This window comes from Acomys russatus, chromosome 28 (genome assembly GCF_903995435.1).
Source record: "Acomys russatus chromosome 28, mAcoRus1.1, whole genome shotgun sequence".
NCBI classification, from domain to species: domain Eukaryota; kingdom Metazoa; phylum Chordata; class Mammalia; order Rodentia; family Muridae; genus Acomys; species Acomys russatus.
Genome location: NC_067164.1, coordinates 23,082,710 through 23,109,139, shown reverse-complemented (window position 1 = coordinate 23,109,139; position 26,430 = coordinate 23,082,710). Strand labels below are relative to the sequence as shown.

General features: G+C 45.1%; 1 protein-coding gene across 4 annotated transcripts in view; it reads left to right on the top strand.

Moving 5' to 3' along the window:
* The first annotated feature begins 8,317 nt into the window (after positions 1-8,317).
* The window catches only part of Tmem150c (transmembrane protein 150C), a 79,982-nt gene continuing 61,869 nt past the window's right edge, over positions 8,318-26,430 (top strand). Inside the window, exon 1 of one of the 4 annotated variants that reach the window (XM_051170639.1) lies at positions 8,318-8,337. Coding sequence is in view for 1 of the 4 variants with exons in the window: in XM_051170635.1 (XP_051026592.1) it covers positions 8,756-8,835 (80 nt within the window). In the remaining 3 variants the exon portion in view is untranslated. Of the gene's footprint in view, positions 8,338-8,599; positions 8,929-8,993; positions 9,081-26,430 lie in introns of those variants that run through there. The other 3 variants (XM_051170635.1, XM_051170637.1, XM_051170636.1) reach the window with 3 other exon arrangements.

Below are 26,430 nucleotides of genomic sequence, written 5' to 3'. Positions count from 1 at the left end.
GGAAAGGATCTGTTTGGCTTACAGTTCGCCTGACTTTGGTAGTACCACCCACATGGGCGGGGCTCTCTCACATCAATCATTAGTTAAGAAAACAAAAAACAAAAAAACGGGCCCACAGAAATGCTCACAGGCTGGCATAAGGGAGCCAGTTCTTCAAATACGGTTCCTTTTTCCCAGGTGACCCCAGATTGTATCAAGTTGACAAAAACTATCTCGCTCTGCTCCAGCAAATAAGTGAACTTGTTAAAAGAAGATACCTCTGGCTTCTACATGTATATGCACACACGTGTCAGCACCAGCATGCACATCCACAACATATATGCAAGTATGTATACACATGTGTACATACACACGCACAAAAAAGATGAACGACTAAACAAAAAGTTGTATATGTAGTCAATAGACTATTATTTGTTGTTTTGCTTAAAAGAAATTTAGTATTGGTGCAAGCTACAATATGGATGGTCACATTAACAATCCAGGGGGGGGGGGAAGGCCATATATATAATTTCAATTATACAAAATGTCCGGATGGGAAAAGCCATGGAAACAGATTTTTGAAAGCTGTGGAGGTGATGCAGTGGGGACTTTGTTTGGGGGGTAAAGGAAGTGAGGTAAGAGCTATCACTTTTGTGCATGTGTTTGGTACCTAGTGCCTTGTCTCTAGTTGGTGTTCTGTGTGCTGTGTGAACTGGACCTCAGACTGTGTTCTCTTCACAGGTTGACTGAGTCTCCGATAGACTTTTAAGCTAGAGAGGAGAATGCCATAGTAATGCGTGCCTCTGTGAGTATACACATATTTCCGAAAGGTGCCTCCTGGGCTAACATTGGAAGTAGGGATGGGAGGAAGGGCTTGGGGGAGTGGAAGTTTGTCGACATTTTTCATCGTATACATTTAGAAATTTTCACCTTTTTGATTGAAGACAGAACCGTTTAATGTTTTTGCTATTTCAGTTAGTATACAAGGTCATGGGTTTCATTATGTCGTTTTCACACATATGTGTCATTGTAGCTTGGTAGAACTACATATCTTTTCAAAGTGGCGTTAGCCTGGACAATGGACGAGTGGCTCAGTGGTTAAGATCTTAAACTATCATCTTCTTCCCAGCACCCACACCAGGCGGTTTACAACTGCCTGTGACTCACATAGTTCTACCAAAATATAATGACACAGGTGACTGTCAGGACAGCTGAGGAACAAAAGAACCAGTGAGGTGTTTTTTCTCTCTTCTCTCTTCTCTCTCTCTGTGTCTCTCTCTGTGTCTCTCTCTGTGTCTCTCTCTGTGTCTCTCTCTGTCTCTGTCTCTCTGTGTCTCTGTCTCTGTCTCTGTCTCTCTCTGTCTCTCTCTCTCATTTCTATTTTTATTTTTCAGACAAAGACTCACTGTGTAGCTCAGCCCCAGTCTCAAGCGTGTGATTCTCCTGAGTTAGGCTCCCAAGTGCTGGGCTGACAGACAAGCACATCCAAGCACATCTGACTGGTGGGCTTGAAGGAGCACAGGAGGTAGGGGAGGAGGAGCTCAGCAGGACTGCTTCTGGGTCATTCACTGTGGATCTTTGAGGGGGTGTTTCAGCAGAGGAGGGATGGAGCCCAGACTTTTGGTTCAGACAGGTAAAGAAGCACAGAACTCAAATCTACACTTTGGAGAGATTTCTCACTGAAGGGAAGGGAAAAGACGAAACAGGAGCGCGATTCAGAAGGTGGCTATGGAAGGTGTTTCTAGAATGTAGGAAATATGTTTTGTAAGCTGAGAGTGTAGGGCTGTTGTTTAAATAAGGGAGGTATTAGATGCACCTGTGAGGGAATTTGGAGAAAAAGAGTCGTAAGTGGTAGGTTTAGGTCAGGCTCTCATCTGAAAGCAGAAAAGATGGGGAGACCAAAAAGGAGAGAGAGGATGGCAGAGGGTAAGTTGTTTTTTCGGGTAGAGAGATGGTGAGAATATTTTCAATAAGCCTGCATCCGAGAGTGCAGAAAGGAGACCAGCACCAGACACCTGCAGGACCCAGGAGGTCTCGACCTGATTGGGGTTAACTCTTTAGCTGCTGGTGCGGCCTCAGAGTAGAAAGAGATGGAGGCCAACTGGGTAGCAGACTGCATAGTAAGGAATTAAAGCCCTGCGAATGAAGTGTTTCTTGCTTAGGACTTTGAAAGTCTGAATAAATTCCTCAAAAGCAGCCATTTGTGATAAAAAAAAAAAAACACACACACACACACACACATACACACACACCATAAAATCATCTTTAGCTCTCTGCTTTAGAATGGTTTTTTAAAAATAAAGTCAATAATGGATGCCTTACATAAATGAAACACATGTTGCTAAAAGGTCCAAAGAAAGCACCGATTGCAATTAAAACCCTTCACACTTTCTTGGCTTATGTTCTTTGGAGCAAACAACAGACCCTCAGTTAACAAGGAATATGGGAGCCACAGAGAACTCGACAGCTTGAATCCCATCTTTAGCTGAGGTTCTCCCTGGGAATGGCATCGCAAATGCTTCACAGCGCAGCCTCTCCCGCCGGAGCAGAGGAGCAAGAGCGATGAGCACTCAGGAGAATATGGGATAGCGTGTGGGGACTCCCAGGTGACGAATGGCACACAGTGTGGAGACTGTCACCATGGCAATCACATCGACTTTAGCCACATGCCTGCCTCTAAAGGAAGACACTGCCGCCCTTGTCAGAACCCCGCTGGAGGGACTGAACATCAGACAATGCCAACGTGAGGCCTGATGGAGGACCTGAAAATCGGCCCTTGTTGTGTGGTGTGCTGAAACTTTCTTTGAAATATAAATTTCTGATGGATGGAGACCTTGACAGTCACCTAATCGGGCTCCGTTAGAGATGAAGAGACCTCTGTGAACATGCATTTACTGGACGATTAAACTTACATTTAGAAGTGTGGTTCTTTTCATCCAATATCTTTGCAACGTCTATGCTAGAAATCCTAAATTATCATTATACATTATACACCCACAAAAGGGGATTTTGTGACACATATCACGTCTTTATACTTAAAGTGGAGACCTAGAGGAGATGGGCCTCGAGGCTCATGGGATGATGTGGGATGCTTCGAGGCTGGTGCACTAGCCAAGGCACATGGGGACACTCATAAACAGTCGAATTCTTTCCCACCGACCCTGTTCAGAACTGCCCTGTAAACAGTTTGTTTTCTGCCTCCTGATTAATGAGGGCATAGGACCTGTTCTTTGGGGCCTCTTTCAAGAACTAAATAAGCCTGTGATTATATTTAGTGCGAAATATAGACATTCCGGTAATTAATGTGTCTGGTACAGGATAATAACAAAACTACCTCCAGTGGGAAAGGAAGTGACGTAGGTACCTCTGTGCTTCTTCTGGCCTGGCACTTCTCCCTTTCTTTAGGCTGGCTGGCTCCTCCAGGAAGAGTCGGGGAGAAAGCTAAGGAATCCGATGGTTTGGGAGGGCCTACAAGCAGGATGCTTCAGCCCTCAGCCATGTTGCCATACTCTCTTCTGGTACTTCTCAGGCTTGTCAGAATTTGGCTTCTCGCCGATGCCCACTGGAATGTACTGACCATCCAGGATCATGTTGCCCTGACTGGTGGCTTTAGCTTCCTGTCAGCCCCGAGCTTGTGGAGGTAAGTCAGCTGAAGCAAGTCATCTAGTCTTCCCAAGCAGTCATTCATTGAGTGGGATCTCAGTCCCACGCTGTGGCACTCTCTCAGGCTTGACTTCTGTGGGACTAAATTGCTTCCTCCATTGATATGCAGGCTTTTTTTTTTTTTTTTTTTTTTTTGTCAATTTTGGTTCCTCAGACCTGAGACACACCAGTCTATGGTGCTCCTTAGAGTGCAATGGATATACACTGGGCTGTGTGAGACATCTACCTGAAGTCTCTTACAGCAGAAGAAGAGAAAAGCCGTCTTCCCTCTTGTGGGTGCTAAGGAAGGGCCCCTCAGAACTATGTCTACAGAAGCCTTCCCTGATGCTCAGCAAGCCTGCCAGCATCTATTCATAAGGTAACCGAGACATTGCGCCCATACCTCTTGCAAATCCTGTGTGGTGGTGTGTAGCACTGTGTTTGGTTAGTGTTGGCAACCAGTACTATCCGGGAAGAGGGCCTCTGCAAGGTTTCTTTTATCTCTTTTTTCTTTTTCTGTTGTTGTTTTGTTGGCTGCTCGTGGTGGGACAGGGTCCTTCTTTGAGACAGAGTACCTGGCCATCTCAACATGTAGTCCAGGCTAGCCTCAAAGTGCAGGCACTCGCCCTGCCTCAGCTTCCCAGGTGCTAGGATTATGGGTATGTGTCACCACACTGAGCTAAGGACTTCTTTAACAGATAAACCAAATGTCGTTTCTATAAACTTTGTGTGGTTTCAGTGCTGCCAGTTGTTGGATAAGAGCTGACAATAATTTTGTTATGTGGGGGAAGGGGGGGGTTATCATAATGGTTTCTTTTTTTTTTTTTTTTTTTTTTTGCAATTTCACCAGGATTTCTAGAATCTCTGGGAATGTTATTTATGAAGTGTGCAAGTCTGATGTTTCATATAAATAAGGGAAGTGATCCGAACCACAAACAATAACAAACTGGCTGTTCTAGAGAAAGAGACTAAGCAAGAGTATAGAGTTTCCTTGTAGTTCTAAGTGTTCTGTCATCATTTCTGTTAGAATTCACTCATATGAGGAGAGCCAATGACTTACTTGGTTGCATGAACCCCTGTGCAGGTCAGCAGAGGCCAGGCAGTAGCAGACATAGAGCTAGATGGTGCCAAAGTCTCAATGTCTTGCCATGGTCCTGAAAGCCAATGCCCCTGAGCGCTGACCCTCAGCTTCCTGAAAAAGCCTGTGCCTGGCATGTACTACCAAGCAGGCCTAAAGTCTCCTTCCCGTCATGCTTGATTTCTAACTCTGTGCTTGGCCCTTCCTTTAGAGCATGGAGCATTTTAGAACTGCATCAAGAGGAATCTTACACGCATTAAAAGATAACCAGGTCTGGGGTGGTGATGTTTTTATTTTTTGAGGTAGAATCTTACTATGAAGGCCAGACTGGCCTTGAACTTCTAATCATCCTATATTCACCTTATGAATACTGCTGTTAAGTTATGGGCTATGATGCCCCAACTTAGCCATATACGGAATTAATGTCTAAGGCCATAGCAGATGCATAACAGACAACAGATTTTAATGAGTGGCTATCAAGAAAAGAAAAATAAAAGCACGGACAGGCTTGCATTTTGTCTCCAGTTCTCTTGAACTGTGGGGCATAGAACAGAAGTCCCACAAATGATAATAGAATCTGCTGATAACAATGAGTCCTTCTCTGTAGCCAGCGTTTTAACATATTATTATTCTAAACTGTCAAGATCACTGTCAGGACTGTGATTCACGTCACTCTTTGGGTTGATCTGTATGGACATTTCGGAGATGAAGGTGGCAGTGATGGAGTGCTGCTGACCGTGGGCACTGAGCCTGCTAGCTTCAAAAACTCAAGTTGGTTTCTAAAGCAGAAGTGGGCGGGGCTCTAAATGAAATGAAAAGTAACTGTGGAGCAGGCTTTGTCAACTCTTGTACAGAGAATTGAGAAAGCAACTTTCATAGACTGGAGACCTTATTCCCCCCCCCCAAAAAAGGCTGTGACTCTCACAGCCATGTCAAAACCATACCTGGTTCTTTATCAAAATGCCATGGGGCTGAAGAGATGACTCAGTGGTTAAGAGCACTGGCTGCTTCTGCACAGGACAGCGATTTGGTTCCTAACACTCACATAATGGTTCAGTCAAGTGAACCCAGGGGGATCCAACATCCTCTTCTGACTTCCTTGGTCACCAAGCATGTATGTGGTGTACATACATGCAGGTATGCATGTGATGTAAATGCATGCACACAGGTAAAACACTCATACATATAAGATAAAACAGTCTTAAAAAAAAAAAACCTCACAAACACGCAAATACACATATCCCATCCAGGCACGGCAGCAGGCGCTTATGGCATGTGCTTGTGATCCCAGATACGGGGGAAGCTGAGATGAGTGGACTGCAATCTGTGGCCTGCCAAAACCTAGTGCGCTTGGTGGGTAGTGATGACCTGGAGGGAGAGGGAAGGTCATGTGCCAGAAATTAAACAAAACATACAAGTCTGAGAAAGCTGTAACTAGATTCACAAGCTCCACCCCGAACAGTTTGTTTGTTTGTTTGTTTGTTTGTTTGTTTTCTCAACAGGGTTTCTCTGTGTAGCCTTGGCAGTCCTGGACTCCCTTTGTAGACCCCGCTGGCCTCGAACTCACAGCGATCCGCCTGCCTCTGCCTCCTGAGTGCTGGGATTAAAGGCATGCGCCGCCATGCTGAACAGTTATACAAGCAATCACAGTGGCTGGGAAGGGGGAATCCAGTCTTTAACAGGGAATTGGGACAGATTTTCTTCTCTGCATACTTCCTGTCTCCTGGCCTATGACAATGAGGAACAGAGAAGAGTAAACAGAACAAGAATTTATTAAGCCAAAGAGAAAGAGAAAGCTCCAGCTGAGCCACAGGTCAGCAGCAAGGAGACTGAAAAGTGCTCAGTACCAGCACCAAAGGCTCCATGACAGAATTAGAACTACAATCGGCTTTATATCCTTTCATAACTCAACTCTATTATCCACATTCACACCTTGGTGGTAGATAAATCCATAAAACGTATTCAACACTGAAGGTGCAAAATTTAATGTGAAGCTATAGGGCTTCCATTCTGAATGGCTATTCTAATTCTATATGGATTCATTAACTCATATAGACTTTGTGTCTGGTTAATTTTCGTGAATATTTGCAAGGGGTGTGTGTGTGTGATGCAACTCAACTGTCTTTGAGTCATTCTTGCTCCTGTAAGTAGCTCCTTACCCATGCTCTGTAAGCCCAATAAACTCACTCTTTTACCAAGTGCAGCTTAGAATCCTTACTTTAGCCCCTCCCCTCCCCCCACCCACCTAGGCTCTAACTCAAGGGAGCTTAAGATGGGCCTGCGGTTTAAATTCCACAGGTGATTCTGATACACAAGAGGAACGACCAGTTCTTTGGATGGATCTAGAACGCTAGAAGGTCTAAACTAATTAGGAGGCTGTGGATACAGCTCAGTGGTAGAGTGTCTGCCTAGCAAGTGCTGGGCCCTGGGTTCACTCCCCAGCACTATCACACGCATGTACACACACACACACACACACACACACACACACACACACACACACACACCCCTATGCACGCGCATGTATGTGAACACACAAACGAATACATTGGAGGAGCTGAAGAGAAGGTTCAGCCGTTAAGAGCACTCACTGCTCTAGGAGAGGACCCAAGTTGCACCCTCAGCACCCATATCAGGTAGTTAGTATACAAACATCTGTAACTGCGGTCCGTGGGGGTTTGCTGGATGCCCCTGAGCTGCAAAGGCTCCTGCACTCGGTGTGCACTTACCCAAACACAGGCATTCTAACGGACACATCATTAAAAAGAAATAATTTTTAAAAGAAGGGATCTAGCTAGAGGACGCTTCCAATCAATTTAGAAAGAGGTGATTGGCACACTCAGCCCAGAAACCTCAGCGCTTGGGAGGCTGAAGCCGCAGAAAATCTCAGGGATCTGAAAACACTCTCTTCCGGGGCCGGCTTGTTCATTTCTTCTCATGTCTTGGTCAGGTAGTCATAAAAATGTATCCATCAGCATTTTAGTAACTCCTCCCACCCCCAAACCCAACCTCCAGCGGCAGCATGTTCACAACCCCTAGCAGCAGCATGGATCAATGATTTTTCGCCCCATGCACACCCGATTAACTCTCACGGTCCAAATGCAATTTTAACAGCCTCCCACAGAAGGCCCTCTGGTGTCACCACACCAGCCTGGGCATCACGGGAAGGAAACAAGGGGTAGGAGGTGTGATCATTAGACATAGGGTTCGTGGTGGGCCTCAAGCAATTTTTAACTTTGGGGGAATCACAAGCCATCTGGAGAAACACAGTTATCTGTCTTCAGAAAAAGTCCCACACCGTTCCGCATATGCTCCCCGGGGAAATCCTATTCCAAAACTAACTTTTGGTTTGCTGTCTTAAGTGAACAAACAGTAGCCCCGTGCCTTAATATATGGTAAGTAGAAAGCCATGTACAAGTCCTTGAGAATCGCAGTCCAGTGGTCGGAACAAAACAGCGGCCAGAAATCAACGCATGCGCTGTAGGGAACATAGAATTTTAGAAGCCAGTGGTGGAGATTTTGAGCTGGTTGAATTGAGGAGGGATCTTAGAAACTTGTGCTTTAAGAGGCAACAGTTTTAAACAGATAGTGTGGTAGGTTGGTGCAGGGGACCCTACCATACATAGCAGCCCAGTGAAGTAAGTTAATCGTGAAACTAAGATTGAAATGTCACTGGGGGTCATTAACAGTGACTGCGGAAGTTGTGGACTGGGATGGGAGATGCTACTAAAATGCTGATGAATAGTGTTTTATGACGACTCGACCAGGACACAAGGGACATAAACAAGTTGGCCGTAGGAGGGTAGCCTTTAAGTTCTTGGTCCATTATCGGAGTCAGAAGCTGGCCCTATGTCTGTTCAGTAAGATGAAAGAAAACCACGGGAGGGCAGCGGGTGGCAGAGAACTACACTAGGCTAGTGGGCCTGAAAATGAATTTTAGCGGCGGAGTGTAAAGCCCTAGATGTGTGGACATAAGGAAGTCAGCAAGGTTAGAACAGGTCAGGAATAAATAACCAGCAGGCGGAGGATCCCGGATTCTGTCCTGCCTTTTGTTGGATGAGGAGCACTAGGCAAACGCGTCCACCTTGGCTTTGGAAGGAAGAGGTTGGACCGTCCGCCAGCAGCCGCAGCCCCGGGTGACTACGAGGGACTGGGGGACAGGAGCAAGGCACAAGACTGGATCGCGGAGCTCCGCCGTCCACCCGAGGCCCCGCAGCGGGGACCCCGGAGTAAGTGGGAGACCGGCCGCGCTGCGGCGGGTGGGGGCGGGCGGGCAGATCCCACCCCTTCCTGAAGGAAGCGCCCTCCCCGCCGCGACTGCCGCCGCTGCCGCCGCCGCTGCCGCCGCAGGTCACGGCCCGCAAGCCGCCGCCTGGAGCAGGTAGGCGCGGCGCCCTCCTTCGCTCCTTGGCCTGGATGCTAGGCCGGCTCGGCTCGGGGACCCCACCCGGGCGGCGGCCGTGCCTCCCCAGCCCCTGGGCGCGTGCTCCCGAGCCCTAGGCGGGTGGTGCGGCTCCAAGGCGCACCCGACCCGCTCCCCGCCGCCGCAGTGCCGCCTGCGGCCCCCGCCCGGCCCGGTGACAGGTGTCCCACCGCCGGGGCCGCTCCCGGGTGGGGTCCCGAGAGGAGCCGCAGAGCCCAGCCGGCCGGCCCCCAGCGCTAACTTGCGGTGCCCTACCCGCCGCCCCGCGCCCACTCTGCTGGCCGCGCGTTCCTGGGAAGAGCCGGGGATTTCGGGACGAGCATGGGCTGGGGGGGCGGGGGAAGGGGGAAGGGGGCAGTCGCGGTGCACTAGGTGTTCTGGTTATCCACGGTCGTAATAATTTTTAAAAGTCGTCAGCCTTGGGTTATGAAGCAAGCTTTCACTGAGTGGTTTTCCCTCTCCTTAAATGAATCAAAGAAAGAATGGGGCGGGGGGCGGGTTCCCAGTTTAAATTCATGTTCATTAGCCCCCGTTCATCCCCCCCTACCCCCATGGCACTTTATTTTACCCTAAGTACTTTGCTGGTCTTTGGGCCATGGTTATTCCGGCCAGGGCTTTCAAGGCTGAGCAAGGTTTGGGATCGTCAGTGTGAGAACACAGCCCAGGTGGGATGGAAGCCAGCGGATCTCCCTGGGGGATCCCAGGCTGACCTCCTACATGCATGGTCTTGTTAGGGAACCGAAAAACAGTGATGTATTTTAAAGCAGGACAGAATAAAGCAGTTCTTAGGTCTATTACAGTAACGCAGCCTAAAGGGCAATATTAATTTCTGCTTCTTGCAATTCTCTGCTTGACTCGAAGACAGATTTTAACAATGCATGACTGTAACTCTATTCTGGCTGCAGTTAATAAAAAGGTTCGTTCGGGGACTATGGATGTATAAAGTCCACGGTAGCAGTTAATAAGCTGACCCACGTAAAGTTCCCTGTGTTGAGAGTAAACCGTTAGGGGCATACATGTAATAGATGCAAAGTGAATTACTTCACCGTCTCAGCTTTATTGTATCTGATACCTAACTTTTTCTTACATGTGTCCTGGAGAAAACTGTGTTCTCTCTCATCGTTAACCGTATCTCTCTCTCTCTTTCTCTCTCTCTCTCTCTCTCTCTCTCTCTCTCTCTCTCTCTCTCTCTCTCTCTCTCTCTCTCTCTCTCCTCCCTCCCTCCCTCTCCCTCCCTCCCCATCCCCTGAGACAATATCTCTGTATTGCTCTGTATTGTATAATTCCTGCTGTTCTGGAACTTACAATATAGACCAGGCTGGCCTTGAACTCACAAGATACACCTGCTTCTGCCTCTGAGTACTAGAATTAAAGGCGCATACCACCACCACCTGGCAGCTGTCATCTCTTAATGAACTAAAAGTGTGGATTTAATCTCCATGGCATAAACATGGGAATTTTTATGGTTTGTCCTTGGGGTACAAATTACTCAAATGTTTTGCAAGCCTCCCAAGTTGGAAGCAAACAAAGCAGACATAGTAATAAAAGGGTAAAGAGTTCTGCTAGCATTAACAGTATTTGACAGATGTTATGACATTGAGCAAACATAGACTATTTGAAAACCCCACGCTTACTATCATCTGCAGTTATGAAATCCGTTTGACTTACTTAACTTTGCGTTATAATATCTTGGTAGCAATTGCCTAACCCGTGAGTCTTGTCAAATGCTTTGTGAGGGAGTAGCGTGCTTTAGAGGCCCACCGTTTCTCATGAGCACACCAATACTTTCTATTACCCTTTGTTACAGCTGCTCTTGCACGCAGTCGAGTTGCAGGACTCCTGTGTTCAGGTGTGCTGCTTTCGACTGTTGAGGGCGAGGCACTTTATCTTGGTTTCCCTGTGGCCAGCGCCTCTGTAGTCCATGGCCAGATGAGCAAGCAGTCTGGGAGGGAAGGGTAGCCAGCCCCTGCAGTCTTAGTCATTGGTGTCACTGTAATCTGGCCCTTTGGGATCATTTCAGTGGCCAATTAAGAAAAACAACACTGAGAAGACAAGGCATTACCTGGCTCTTCCTCAAAGAGCCTGTAGTATCAGACTCAGGACTCAGTAGTAATGAGGTTCTTGCCAGGCCCGGGTGATTATGGTTATGAGTGTGGTATATACATGCATGCTTGTGTGGAGGCCTGAGATCAGCATTGAATGCCTTTCCTTAATCTCTCGCCACATTTTTTGTTTTGTTTTGTCTTGTTTTTTTGTTTTGTTTTGTTTTGTTTTGAGATAGGGTCTCTCACTTAAGTTGAAACTCCTTGATTCAGTCAGGCTGTCTCAGCCAATGAGTTTCAAGAGGTCAGCCTACCTCCCTTCTCTACCAAAGGCTGGGGTTATAGGTACCCAACACCATGCTTAAGTTTTAACGTGGGTACCAGAGGGTCCAAACTCCGGTCCTAGTGTTTGCATGTCAAGCGCTTTATAGGCTGAGCCTCTCCCCAGCCCAAAGTGGAAATGCTTAACACAAAGAGATTTCAGACAGGACAATGATAGGAGAGGATAAGTTTTTGGTATTTGCTGTCCCACTCAGCCCATTTCATGTTGTTCTGGGTTAAGCCAGCTATATAGTAGGTTAGGCAGACAGAGTATGGGGGACTTCTACCAAATAAGAATGACCAGTTCCCCTTTTAACATCTCTATATAGCCTTTTGTAGCTCAGTACTGCCAAATATAACTTTGTACATCAATGGGAATATTCTACAAATCCGTCTTATATGATAACCACAAGCCACATGTGGCTGTTGAAATGGGGCCAGCACAACTGCGGAACAGATTTTTAAATTTTATTTAACTTTAATTAATTTAAAATGCCGCATAGGGAAAGTGGCTACCATATTAGGTAGTGCAATTCTGAATTCCCAGTACTCATTTCTGATAGACATACATTTGACAGCAATTATCCTTTAATTAAGAGGAAAAAGAAATCTACATCATACTGCTGGGAGCTTTGACTTAACTCCGGAACCCTGGTTTATGGAAAAGGACTTGCGTTTATGCTGGAGTTCGTTTCTACTCTAAGAATAGTTGGCTTTTTGCGTTTCTCTCTCTGCCAGTCACAAGCATAAGTGCCACTTCAAGTTGTTTGGCGTCCTGTTTGGGTTGGTGCTCACAAGGAAGCATGATTCTGTGCGTTGTAGAGCATTTGCTCTCAGTGTTGGTTTCTGCACTTGCTAAGTTTTAAAGCCAAGGAGGAAAGAGTTGGAGAAAGGGAGGAAGGATCGTGGCTTTGTCTGACTGTTCCTTTCCTCTCTAAAGTCGGCCCTGAGGAAAATGGCCACTGGGGTCCTCACAGAACAGTTGAAGGCTGAAGGCTTTGTTTTAAAGCCCTTCCTGTCCAGTTTCTTTCTCTGATGCGTCAGAGTCTAGACACTGCGCTCCCTCCCTTGCTCCACACCGCCTATAGGATTTACTGAATCCACTTAAAATACCGCCTCCTATCATTTTTAGTAAAGTGGAATTTCATTTAGCCTCTACTGGATGGCTTCCATTTTTAAACTAACTTGCTTTGGTTAAAACCGTTATTTTGATGGTAAAGAAAGGACACTTTTAATTATATTGTTTCACATTTCTTGAATGAATGCCCCTCACCCAGCCCAGAGACCTAAGAACCTCTCTGTGGGGGAGAACTGAGGATGCTGGGCGTTCCTGGTCTCTGGGAGGGAGTACCCTGCAGTCAGTTAGTCAGCAATTGTTGCATATGTCGGGATACATTAGTTAGGTAAAAATAACCCTAAGGTATTTGTGCCTTGAAGGTATTAAAAGTATAGAAGGGCAGTTTTCCAGTGACTGCCCACAAGGTGATGGGCATATGCTTAAATGACACTAGTAATTGCTTCATACAGTTTCCACACCAAGCCAAAGCCTCTGAAATGCAGTAACATGTCTATTTAGCTTTTTAAAAAAATTTTGTTAGTGTTTTCATACAACATAGTGTATTTCAAATTGCTTGTCTTGAGTCTTAAAATCAATTTACAGATGAGGAGTGCCATTTTCCTTCTGAAACAGAACCATAAAGTTGTCTGTGCATGGTCCTCTGTCAAAGTTTTTGTTTCCTCCGTGTATAATAATGGCCAGGTCACAAGGGAATGGGCAGAACTGGTTTGAGCACTGGGGAAACAGGTCCTCTGGGTTTAAATCTTTACTACGGTTTGGTTCATCTGTGTCTGTAGTCATTGCAGTGGATGGGTGTGTCCTGGTTCAGATGCAAAGTCCTGCCTGTGAGATTCGTCTCCAGAGCCCTTTGAGAAACACTGATTAGAGGTACATATAGCTTAGCAATGGCTCTGTGCTGGATGACCATGTGAGTCCTGGTTTTCCTTTGATGAGGGGCATTGTGTTTCCCCGCAGCGCCTACATCTCACTTGGTGGTAATCAGTCCGGAGACAGAAGACATGTCCAGTCACCCTCCACCCCGTACGCCCATAGCGTCACATACATAGATGAACATCTACCGACCTGCGGCACTCAGACACTACGCACCACTGTAAGCAGATGTAAGCCAACAGCAGCCATTTTCTGCATGGGACATAGCCTGATGGTGGGAGGGGAGGCACTGCAGTTCTAGGTTGCAGAGACCTCACTGTTGCCAGCCAGTGGTCTCTGAGGTTAGCGCCCTTCATGAGGCTCCCTGGTACCTAAAGAATGTGAGCATCCTGGAGACTGACTACAAATTACATCCCCAGAAGTGTTTTCTGTCCTTGCCGGCATGCCCTAACATCTGCATTCTGGTTTGCAGCAAGCAAATGACCAATGCTATAAGTAAACAGGTCTGTATCCAAGTCTCCTACTGTATGCCGTCACCTACATTTTCTTCTCAAAGTCACCCCTTACCTGTGAATGTCTCCTCACACTTCTTAATGCAGCAAATGGGAAACGGCTGGGACCTTATCCCAGTGGTAGAAGCTTATCTGCTGTTGGAGGGCTGTGGGTTCGACTCCCAGTGCCACAGCTAAAAGTATTGTTTAATATAAATAAGCATATAAATGAAAGAGTCTTGGGGGGGGTCTCAAAACTGAGGCTGGGTACCCTTTCCCCCCACTGTAACCTAGGAACAGATTCCAATTTTCCTTAAAGACCAGCGATTACTTCTCCACAGACCTTGCCTGGCAGAATAGGAGCAGCCAAAGCTGCTGTCATGAATTTTCCTTCTGTTAAAATCAGAGGCTGCGTGTAACATGCTTTAAAAAAAAAAAAAAATCTGTAAAATATTCAGACTTTATTCAAGGCTCTGGAGTTGTCTGTCTCTGCAGACAGTGCTCTAGACTCTGCCTCTGGACTAAGAAAGAGGCTTAAAGAACTGCCTTTTAAAAACACAGAAAGCCATGTAGACAATGCCTAAAAGGTAATGATGCTTAACTATGCCATGGAGGAAATTGGCCTGTGGTTAAGATGGCATCATCTCACCCTGAATTGTTCCTAATAAATGATCATGGCAATCAACCGACTGTGAACCTAAATGTCTCCAAACAGAGCTTAGGAAGATAGCCTGCTTTTCATCAGATGCGGGAGACAGAGCTGTCTCTACAGCCCCTCATTAAATAGTATTTAAAGAAAAGCATCTTGTATGTTTTTCAGTCTCATGTAGCCCAGGCTGGCTTTGAGTGTGTGTGTGTATGTGTGTGTGTGTGTTCAAACTCACCCCCCCCCACTTCCCTTTTCCCCAGATCCACTCCTCCTCTGTTTCCCTTGACTGCTTTATATATTAATACCAGAAGATAACCCAAAATTCCAAATCCTCTTCCCATATGCTGAGATTACAGGCACACGACAAAATTAAACATCTTAATTAGATCTATCCTTGGTTTTCACATGTGTGATGGCTTAGCTGACAAAGGAACATTTTAAATGGCCTTAACTGGAAGTTTTAAAATATAAGTTAAAATTGGCTTTCTATAGCTAAAATGGATGTTACACTCTCTGGACGAGTACTAGGCCATGTGAGCCTTTCACACTGCTTTCCTTCTGACAGTTCATGAGTGAATTAGACCTGTGGTGAGACTAGGGCTGGAGAGATGACATGGTGGTTTAGAGTACCTGCTGTTCTTCAGGGGACCTGGATTTGATTCCCAGCACTCACATGGTGGCTCACAACCATCTGTAATTCCAGTTTGGGTTCTGACATCCTCTTCAGACCTCTGTGTGCACATGAGCAAAAACATACATGAAATAAACAAGGAAAACGATGATGACGTAGTAAAACAATGTAAGTAGAAGTACTAGTTTTAAATGAACTCAGAAGTATTTGTTTATTAAGACGTGACTCCATCTGTTGCTGTAGCTCTCTTAGAGTTCCTGGCAGAAGTTTATCTTAAAAACATCTAACCCTACTTTCCCCAAGACTAAGTGATTTACCCAGAATGATGAAGACACAGCAGTAGCAGGATGTTAAGTTAGGGGAAACCGTTTCTCTTCTTTTATGACACTGTGTTCCCACAAGCCCTCCATTTCAAAAGTCTAACATTTTACCATTGTTGTCAGCGACAGCACAGCGTCTTCAAGGATCATATTTATAGCCTTGTAACTTTAGCAGCTAATGCAATTGGTCTTTAAAAAGACGATTATCTTCCCTGTGACATTTTGATTGGTATTTCTCCCTTTTAATTTCAACTCATATGGGGCATAAAAATTGATTTACATGGAGAGGAGTGGTTTGCCATTTCATACTGTAATTTTGATTGTATATCTAGGCTTGTAGAACTAAAGAGAAAATTTCTCCATTAACTGAATTGCAGGGCAGATCGTTGTGTTCTAAAAGGGACAAATGGTGATTTTTTTTTAAAAGATCAGACCACTTAACAATGTCAGAGTCTGCTTGCAGAGCCATAAACAGAGTTCAGAAATGTGACTTCAGGCGGGTGTGGTGGCATATGCCTCTAATCCCAGCACTTGGGAGGCAGAGGCAGGTGGATCGCTGTGAGTTCGAGGGCAGCCTGGTCTACAAAGCAAGTCCAGGACAGCCAAGGCTATACAGAGAAACCCTGTCTCAGAAAAACAAAAACAAAAGCAAAACAAAAAGAAAGAAAGAAAGAAAGAAAGAAAGAAAGCAGATTAAAGAGGTATTAAAGAGTAGGAGGGACTTTGAGTTGAGAGGTATTTAAGACAGTGTGTAAAAATAGAAGGGGTCGTGCTGGGCATGGTGGCACACTCCTTTAATCCCAGCACTTGGGAGGCAGAGGCCAGCAGATCACTATGAGTTCAAGGCCAGTCTGAGCAAGTCTAGGACAGCCAAGGCTACATAGAGAAACCCTGTCTCGACAAAACCAAAAGAATAGAAAAGAAAAGTGACTTCTTACTAGTTATAGTGACCCCTGTAGTACAGTCCCTGGATCACAATAGCTGTTTGTAGGAGGATGGAGGATGTATGATTGTACATGCATGCATGCAAGCATGTGTGTGCATGTGAGCACGTGCAGCCCAGAGGTCAATGTCAGGTGTCTTCTTCAACTGTTCTTCATTTTGGTTTTTGAGACAGGGTTTCTCACCAAACCCAAAGTTCACCCTTAGATTAATCTGGCTAGACAGCAAACTGAGAGGATCCTCCCGCCTCTGCTCTTTGCATCCTGGAGTTACGGATATGCTTGCCTGGCTTTTACACTACATGCAGAGGGTCTGAACTCAGGTTTCGGCTTACGTGGCGAACACTGTACTGACCAAGCTGTCCCCCTGTCCATCAGGATAACTCCTTCTCTCTCTAGTACCTCCTTATTGTTAATAACACAGATTTTAAGTCATTTTTTTCCACGTAGAAAATTAAAAAGAATTGTTCTAGATGGTGATGGCTTCCCAGCGGGGTGTCTAAAAGCTAGACAAAGCCTTTGGAAGTCACCCGCTTTGTCTCTTGGAGTCTTGGCACAAGTACAATCACCACAGAAGTGGGAGGAGTCTTTACACTTTCAGACCATGGCTGCATTACATGAGGTCTTGACATACTGTTGACCCAGGCTGTTTTAGCATGACTCCCAGCCTGTATCTGAAGGCTCACTTCAGCTTCAGCCCAGGCTTGCTTGTTCCCCCATCTCCTCCCAATTAAATCATCTTCTCTATGTAGCTTTATCTTAGGGCATTTGACTATCTAATGGCAGAGGCCAGAGAAATAGTATAAAGTTTTACTAGACAGAACCATGCTTCTGCTTCTTCATTTCTAGGATGGCTTAGAAACCTTATAAGCGAAGAGTTCAATAGTTGGCTCAGTAAATACTTGGCCCTAGATCTAATGATATCTACTGTCAGGCCTGTTATGGGCTGGGTTTTTTTTTTAATTAAATTTTATCAGCCTTGTGCGGTTTAGATTTAGTTGGTTTGTGCCTTGCCTTCTTGTGTTGTCTAGGGTGCAGCATCCTTCTGTTGAGTGGTCCAGAAAGTTCTTTTTTTTTTTTTACCTACCCGCCAGAAGATGGCACCATATGTCTTTATAGATGGTTATGAGCCATCATGTGGCTACTGGGAATTGAACTCAGAACCTCTGGAAGATCAGGCAGCGCTCTTAACCTCTGAGCCATCTCTCCAGCCCGGCTGATGAAATTCTTAAAGCACTGCTACCATGGACAGCGCCACCCACATGAGACTCTGCAGGGAACCTTAAGGGGGCCCAGGTTCCTTGCCTGGCTGCATGGTAAAAATCATCTGAGGAGAACAACTAAGCTTCACCCTCAAACAGTTAAATCAGATGGGAGGGGCTGTATACAGATACCACACATTTAAAAGGTGTGATTCCATCAAGTTTGGTTGCCAAGGCGGACAACTGAGTATTCCCTCAGGGCATCACAAAGTGTGCCTATGGGCCAGTGGCCAAAAAAGAACACACAAAAGCCAATGAAGTCCATCCTCTTTTTTTCTTTTAATTAATTAATTTATTCACTATACATCCTTTTTGTAGTCTGCTCCCTCCTCTCTTCCTGGCGCCACCATCCCTCCTCTTCCCCCTCCCCCTCGGCTATTCCTCAGAGAAGGGGAGCCCCCACTATTAACCCACCCCCCAGGTCATCAAGTCACATCAGGACTAAGCACATCCTCTTCCCTTGTGGTCTGGCAAGGCAGCCCTGCTGGGCAGGCGTGAGGCAATCAAAAAGCAAGCAACAGAGTCCCTATCAGAGACAGCCCCTGCTCCCCTTACTAGAAGACTCACATGAAGCCCGAGCCACCCATTGGCTGCATCTGTGTAGGCGGCCTAGGTCCAGTCTATGCATGGTCTTTGGTTGGTGCTTCAGTCTCTACAAAGCCCTTCTGGGCCATGGTTAGTTGGCTCTGTTGGTCATCTTGTGGAGCTCCTGTTACCTCGAGGTCCTTCTATGCATTCCCTCATTTTTCCACAAGATTCCCTATGCTTTGCCCAGTGTTTGCCTGTGAGTCTCAGCATTTGTTTTGATATGCTGCTGGGTGGAACCTCTTAGAGGAAAGCTATGCTAGGCTGCTGTGTGCAAGCAGAGCAGAATATCATTAATAGTGTCAGGGGTTGGCTCTCTCCTATGGGGTGGGTCTCAGGTTGAGCTAGGCATTGGTTGGACATTCCCTCAATCTCTGTTCCATCTTTCTCCCTGCACATCTTGTCAGAAGGGTAAACTTGGGGTAGAAATTTTTGTTGGTGAAACCTATCTTCTTAATCAGGGAGACCCTGACAAACCTATGGTGTTAGAGCCAGGGCCATTTTCTGCCATCAGGTTGCCATAGCAACAAAGGCTCGCTTACCCCATAGTGTCAAAGTGCCAGTTTGCTTAGGTGAGAAAGAATTATATGAGCCAGAGGTGTTGAGGATACCAGAAGAACATGGCCCACAGAATCAACTAAACAGGGCTCATAGGTGCTCACAGACATAAAGTAGCAATCTTGGAGCCTGCATGAGTCTGTGCTAGGACCTCTGCGTATATGTTATGGTTGTTAGCTTGGTGGGTTTTTTTTGGGACTCATAATAGTAAAAGTAGAAGTGTCTCTGATTGTTTTGCCTACTCTTGGGACCCTCTTCCTCCTACTGGGTTGCCTCGCCCTGCCCTGAAATGATGGTTAGTGCCTAGTCTTATCGCATCTTGTTATGCTGTATTTGGTTGATATCCTTGGCGGGGAGCTTGCTTTTTTTTTTTTTTTTTTTTTTTTTTTTTCTTTCTGACAGGAAACAGAAGAGGAGTGGATTTGAGGGAGAAGAGAGGTGTGGGGTCTGGGAGGAGTGGAGGGAGGGCAAAGTGTGGTCGAGACATATGAGAGAAGAAAAAAATTGAGAGAAATAAGAAAATTGCTTCAATTAATTTTTCTTTTTAAAAAAAGATTTATTTATTTATTTATTATTATTATACAGTGCTCTGCTTGTATGAACATCTGAGGGGGGCATCAGATCACATTGTAGATGGTTGTGAGCCACCATGTGGTTGCTTGGAATCGAACTCAGGACCTCAGGAAGAGCAATCAGTGCTCTTAACCTCTGAGCCATCTCTCTGGCCCCTTCAATAATTTTTTTAAAAAGACAGATTCATCTTTAAAATGAGAGAAAGTTGGTATAAAACTAACAATGGGTCCCTTGTCAGCTTGGCACAAGCTAAGCTCTAGCTGCTAGCATCGAAGAGGGGCTCTCGATTGAGAAAGTGCTTCATAAGATTGGTCTATGGAGGAGGAGTCTCCAGCGTATTGTCATACTGTCTTCATTAATGATTGATGTGGGAGGGGCAAGCCATGGGGAACAAGCGAGTAAGCAGCATTCCTCCGTGGATCCTGCTCTAGTTCCTGCCTCCAGGACCCTGTCTTGAGTTCCTGCCGTGATTCCCCTCAGGCCTGAGAGCTGTAAGAGGAAGTGAGCCCTTTCTTCTCCAAGCTGCTTTGGTCATGGAACTGTCATAGGGACTCTCCCCAAGTCAACTCCTGAGCCAGGGCCTCTTCACTCCTGACACTCCTGTCCCTAGAGTGGCTGTGTGCCTCTCTCTTCATTGACACCAGTCACACATCTGTAGATTTCACTCATCCAGGCTTTTTTTTTCTCTGCTGTTAGATAAATCAAGTAGGTCGCTACAGTGCCGTGCTCCACTGTCTTTGAGATACTGATAGGAGTGTATGCACGTTGAGTGAACGGTTGTCACAAAAGTAACTGGAAAAAAAATGTTCAAAAACTCAGGTCATTAGCTGCCGGGCGTGGTGATGCACACCTTCAATCCCAGCACTCGGGAGGCAGAGGCAGGCGTATCTCTGTGAGGTCAAGGCCAGCCTTGTCTACAAAGCAAGTCTAGGACAGCCAAGGCTCAAAAAAACAAACAAAAAAACAAAAAAGAAAAGAAAGAAAAAAGAAAAAACTCAGGTCATTAGCTTGGCATTAAGCACCCAATCTGATGAACCATCTCACCAGCCCTACTTACTTAACTTTTAATTGTAGCATAACACACATAAAGCTTAGTTTAGCATCATAGTCATTTTTAAATGTACAACTCAATGATGTGAGGAATAGTTCCATCATTATGTATCCTGTTTCCAGAACTCCTTTGTTTTGCAAAGTTGAAACTCTATATTCATTTAACAACTTATCCCCTCCTGCCCCCTCCCTCGCTCCCTCCTTCTCCCTCTTCCCCCTCCTCCCTCTCTCCCTCTCTCCCTCTCTCCCTTTCTCCCTTCTCTTCTGGAACTCAGAATCCCCCTCCCCCACCCTCCCTAGCACCAGGATTGTAAAGTGTGCATGTCTCACCCAGCTTGTCTGTTCCTGGATGGTCTGCAGCACTTAGTGTAATTTCCTTAGCGCAATTTACTCACACTACAGCATGTGAGCGAACTTCCACCTCTTTAAAACTGAGAAATGCTGCACTGTACAAATATGCCACATTTAAAGTGAAATGATCTCAACTTTGAAGAAAAGCGATGCTTACTAGTGTATGCAGGTATAATACACACACACACACACACACACACACACCACACCACACATACACACACACACACACACACACACCACACCACACCACACATACACACACACACACACACACCACACCACACCACACATACACATACACACACACACACACACACCACACCACACATACACACACACACACACACACACACACACACCACACCACACATACACATACACACACACACACACACCACACCACACATACACACACACACACACACACACACACACACCACACCACACATACACACACACACACACACCACACCACACATACACACACACACACACACACACACCACACCACACATACACACACACACACACACACACACGTACATACACAGAGATCGTCATCTATCAAAATCGGTTTTTTAAATAGTAATATAGAGCAAGGGATGTTACTGCTACTGTGATGGAAAATGTGTCTATATACCTGTAGTTTTAAATGCATGAGACGGCCCATTCCAGTGTGTACACCTTTCTTCCCTATCAACCCATAGCTGGACTATAAGATTAGAAACCAGAACCCTGAAAGCATCTAAGTATTTTGTGGGAATAAAGTGAATGTAGACTGTGATCTGTGGCTTACTGCAGGCCCTTTGCCGACTTAGTCTGATTTGTGCCTGTCATTTTGCCTTTCTTTGCTAATTTAACACCTCTCAAATACTGATTTTATTACATTGAAGACATAATGAAATATAATCTTGCTGCCACAGTATACTGAGCATGTGTCAGTAAATGCTGTTCTTCCCTCTGCTCCTCTGTTCTCTCATCATGGGTAATGAATCAGGAGTAGATTATACTGGGGGCTGTGTAGACGTGTGGGGGAGGGGAACAACCCCTCCTCTAAGAAGATGCCGCTCAGCAGACAGCCGTGGGGCCACCGTGTGCTTATGGTGACATGAGTTTGACTCAAATGAGAGCTAACTGTGCAGGCAGACTTTGTATGGAGGAAGAATTAGAAGTTTGTCACTCATACTTAATTAAGCTCTTAGTATGTGCCAAACACTGAGCTAGGTATGTGTGAGTGTGTGAGTGCAATACACATGCGAATATTTGAGGTAGATTCATTAATCTACTTTTCAAAAATAAATGAGTTGGAATGTCCCATGATGATAAAAAAAAAAAAAATCACCCAAAGTTGGACAGCTAGAATGCAAGGCACCCTGTCTGCTGTCTCGGAAGACTAAGTTTAAGGTGTTTACTGTTCATCATGGTGACTTGCGTTGACTATGATATAACAGACATTGAAATTGCTGCAAGATGGATTTAAGTGTTCTCACCAGAAACAGCAGTATGTGAAGTAACTTCACTTAGCCTCTCCTCAGCGTATACACATATTAAAACATCAAGAAAAAGAAAATATGTGCAGTTTTTACTTGGCAGATGAAAGACAACAAACAAGAAAAAAAACTTATCTTTTATCAACATAAAAGTATAATTTATGGGCTGGGGAAATGGCTTAGTGGCCAATGGTCAGCAATCCTGATGATCTGAGAGAACCAACCCCCAAAAGTTGTCCTCTGACCTCTATATGCACACTCTGGCACGCACGCACGCACACACCTACACGCACGCGCGCACACACACACACACACACACACACACACACACACACACACACACACTTAGATAAATGAGTATAGAATATGTATGTGGTGTGATGTGTAAATTAGAAGGCTTTAGTGGTGTTTCTTTTAAATGGCTATAACGCCACGGCACAGAGGTTTGCCTTTCCCTAGAGGAAGTGAGCCCAGCTAAAGAGGAATAAGGAATAAACGGAATACCGGTAACAACAGTGTATAAAAGGAAGCTTCCTTAGTGATGAGACGCTAATTAAAATGACAGGTGAGGACACTGAGGGGCTTAGCTGTGAATCTCCTAATAGAACTAGCTTTCAAGATTATTGAGTAGGTTTAAAAATATTTTTAAAGTGGCTTAGTTGGAAATTTCCTGTGAAGGCTTCTCTTAAAACAGGTACTCCGGATCAATGAGAGAAGTAACGTCAATTCCAAATTCCAAATTAATCTCCCTGAGGTTTTTCTCTTCATTGACTTTTCTGAGCCTCACCTTCTGTGGGGTCATCTCACGTCCATTCTTACTGTATATTGGCCCAGATATTTTAGTGGGGGGTTGTTGCTATTATACATTTATTATATTTCCATTTTCTTTTTCTTTCTTTCTTTTTTTTTTTTTTTTTTTTTTTTTTTTTTTTTTTTGTATGACTCCAAGAAGTTTGCACTTCTGTGCTTTACCTAACCTGGTATATGAATGCTTATTAACCTCTCTAATACCTTAGCTCGTTCTTTGGCCTCACTGTTTTTGCTAACAGCTCCATTTCCCTATGTCTTTATTTCTGTCTCTTGCTACAACAATGTTAGTAAACACAACAGTATTAATTTACTTTGGTTTTGTTTGTGGGAGAAGCTCTCTCCTATACTAAAGAATAGCATTGGCAGATAGAAAGAGAGGGAGGGAGGAGGGAGAGCGTAGAATTCACCTGCCCCTAGTGTCCCTAGATAATTTTAAGAGATGAACACTGTGCTATTAAATGCGTTGCCATGTCCATGGAGCTCACCTTTGACTCATGAGTGCTTTTTGTCAATAACGTCTATATATTTCTCACAATAAGCTCTTTTTAGTCAGGAGGCTGTTTTGATACTAAATCTGGCTATGCTGTCAGGCTGGCCTTGAACATCCTCTGAGCCCTAGACATCTTCTGCCTTGCCCTCCTGAGTATGTAGGAGAAGAGGCATGCATATTTTAGTGTTTTGTTGATGTCATGTGTTGTGCCCAATTTGGAATTTTCCCCCACGTTGTTCATAAGAGCAGTAAACGTGTATATTATATGCAGTTACCCTTGGGAATCACATTGTACACATATTCTTATGTCCTGAATTTTCTGTCTGTACACTATAAGAATCTTTAGATGATTCATTCGTCAAGACATATCTTAATGGTTGTATGATAGACTATGGATTCCTTATAACTTAATCCTTATAGTTTTTAAAACATACATATTACATGTTTGCTTATTTATTGTGTGGGGGGATGCGGAGACAGTTTGCAGAAGTTCCCTCTTTCCTTCCACTAGGATCGAACTTGGGTCATCAGATTTGACAGAAAACACCTTCACCCACTGAGCCATCTTGTCAACCCCATAACCCCTGTATTTTTATTGCTTCAAGTTTTTCCCGATGCAGGTGTGCATACATGTATATATAAACTTCTATTCCTACCTCTTGTCATTTCTGTTATGTTAGTTTCTAGAGACCTCAGTGAATTGCCACGAACACGGTGGCTTCCAACAGCAGGGCCTTATTTTCCTCCCAGTTCTGGAAGCCAGAAATCCAAAAATTAAATTGCTGGCCCTTCAAAGGCTGATGCTTCCTCTAAGGATTCAGGAAACAGTGTGTCTGGCCTCTGTCAGCTTCTGGCCTTCCTGGCATGTGGCAACCCGTCACCGCGGTCTGTGGCTGTTCTCTACGTGTCTTTGTCCGCCCGTGCGCAAAGCTGAGGGAAATGAGTGCCCATGCGCAGCCCACTCTCTTCACAAGGATGCCAGCCACACACCGTGAGTCCGTGATGGCTTCAAGATGATTGTCAACAGCAGCCTCTGCAAAGGCCCTGTTTTCAAATAGTCGAATTCACAGGAAATAGGAACCTGGACATATCTTTTCGGTAGTGGCCAGATTCAGCCTTACTATAAATTTGTGTTAGAGGGCAGATTTCTTAAGCCCCTTGTTTTCCAAAGCTATACTGAGGCCTGATGCCTTGTCATCAGGTATAGGTCACCCCGTTTACCTACACTCTTCCTTGCATTAAGTAGCTATTTTTAGAAGATCTTTACTTCCTGGGGGACTTTGCTGAATTCAGCAGAAACTCCTGACATTTCTTTCCCATTAATATTTGTTTGTATCTTCTGTCCCATTTCTCTGATGCAGTGTGTGTATCCTTGTCACAGTGTCATTATATATAAAGACCCTCACCCTTTCTTGTGCTGTTTAGAAGAATTCTCACACATTATCGCTTAATTTTTCATTTTTCCAAAAGTTTAGTCCATGTGGTCAAAGCTATCAGTATTCAATTGTGACTTCTTCCTACATTTTAAATTTAAGACAAATACTTTCTAGCGGGCTGGAGAGATGGCACAGTGGTTAAGAGCACTTGCTGCTCTTGCACAGAACCCGGGTTTGAATCCCAGAACCCGTGGTGGCTGATGACTATCTGAAACTCCAGTTCCGAGGGCTCTGACACTCTCCACTGACATCTGTTGACCTCCATGAGCACTGTGTTCACAGGACGCATATACTTACCTGTAGGCAAAACCCCCGTGCACATAAAAATAAAAGGAATAAATGTCAAAGAGAGAAAAGATAAAAAGGAAACACCTCCCCAGCCAGCCCCTAGCTAAGCGTGCACGGCGTTTCCTAGCCGTGTTATAGTTTCGGGTTTTTTATTTTGTTTGTTTGTTTTTATTCTCTTACATTAACTGCTTTTCTCTTTGCTGTTATCCAATGCCTGATAAGAAGCAGATTAAGGCATGAAGTTTATTTGGCTTCAGTTCACAAATGCCGTCCTTCATGGCAGGGAAGGCGGGGAAGACAGGAGGCAGGCGCTAAGGGCAGCTGGTCGCATTGTAGCCAGTGAGAAACGGGAACAAGATGGATGCCTGTGCACCAAGCTGAGGGAGCCCAGTGCCCATGCGCAGCCTCATTTCTTCCTCTTAGTCTGGGACTCCATCCTATAGAATCATGTTGCACACTGACAGGTGGGTCTTCTCATCCCTCATCTAGAAAGTTCCTTGTAGGCTTGCCCATGGTGGTTATAAATCCCATCAATTTGACAATGACCTTATTCCAAGAATAGCTTTTATTTCCATGATACATCAGGCCCTGACCGAACAGTTATCTTTCCAATTTTAGAATTTATTTTCCCAGCACATATATTGAATGATTGTTGTATTCTTCTTTGATTAAAAACAAAAACAAAAAACCAACTGTTTTCAGCTACAGGTAATTTTTGCCTTTCCTGCCCCAGGAACATTTAGCAGTATCAGTAAGTATTTCTGTTGTTGCAGTTGGAGGGGACCGCTTTGAGGATCCAACCGGCAGCGGTGGGGTGCAGCTAAAAACCTTACAATTCGCAGGACAGTTCTCCCGCAACAAGGAGTTAGCCAGCACAAGATGTCAGCAGCAGCTCTACCGAGAAACCCTCTTTTAAACTTTACCATAGGCTTGTGGGTCTTCTTTATTTTAGAAAATTTTAAATACATACTCCCCCCCCCCCCTCACTCTGGTACCTGCTACAAGTGGCCCATTTGAGAAAACAACCTAGGTCAGGATCGGTACCCTCCTTCCCTTAGGTGAAACTGAA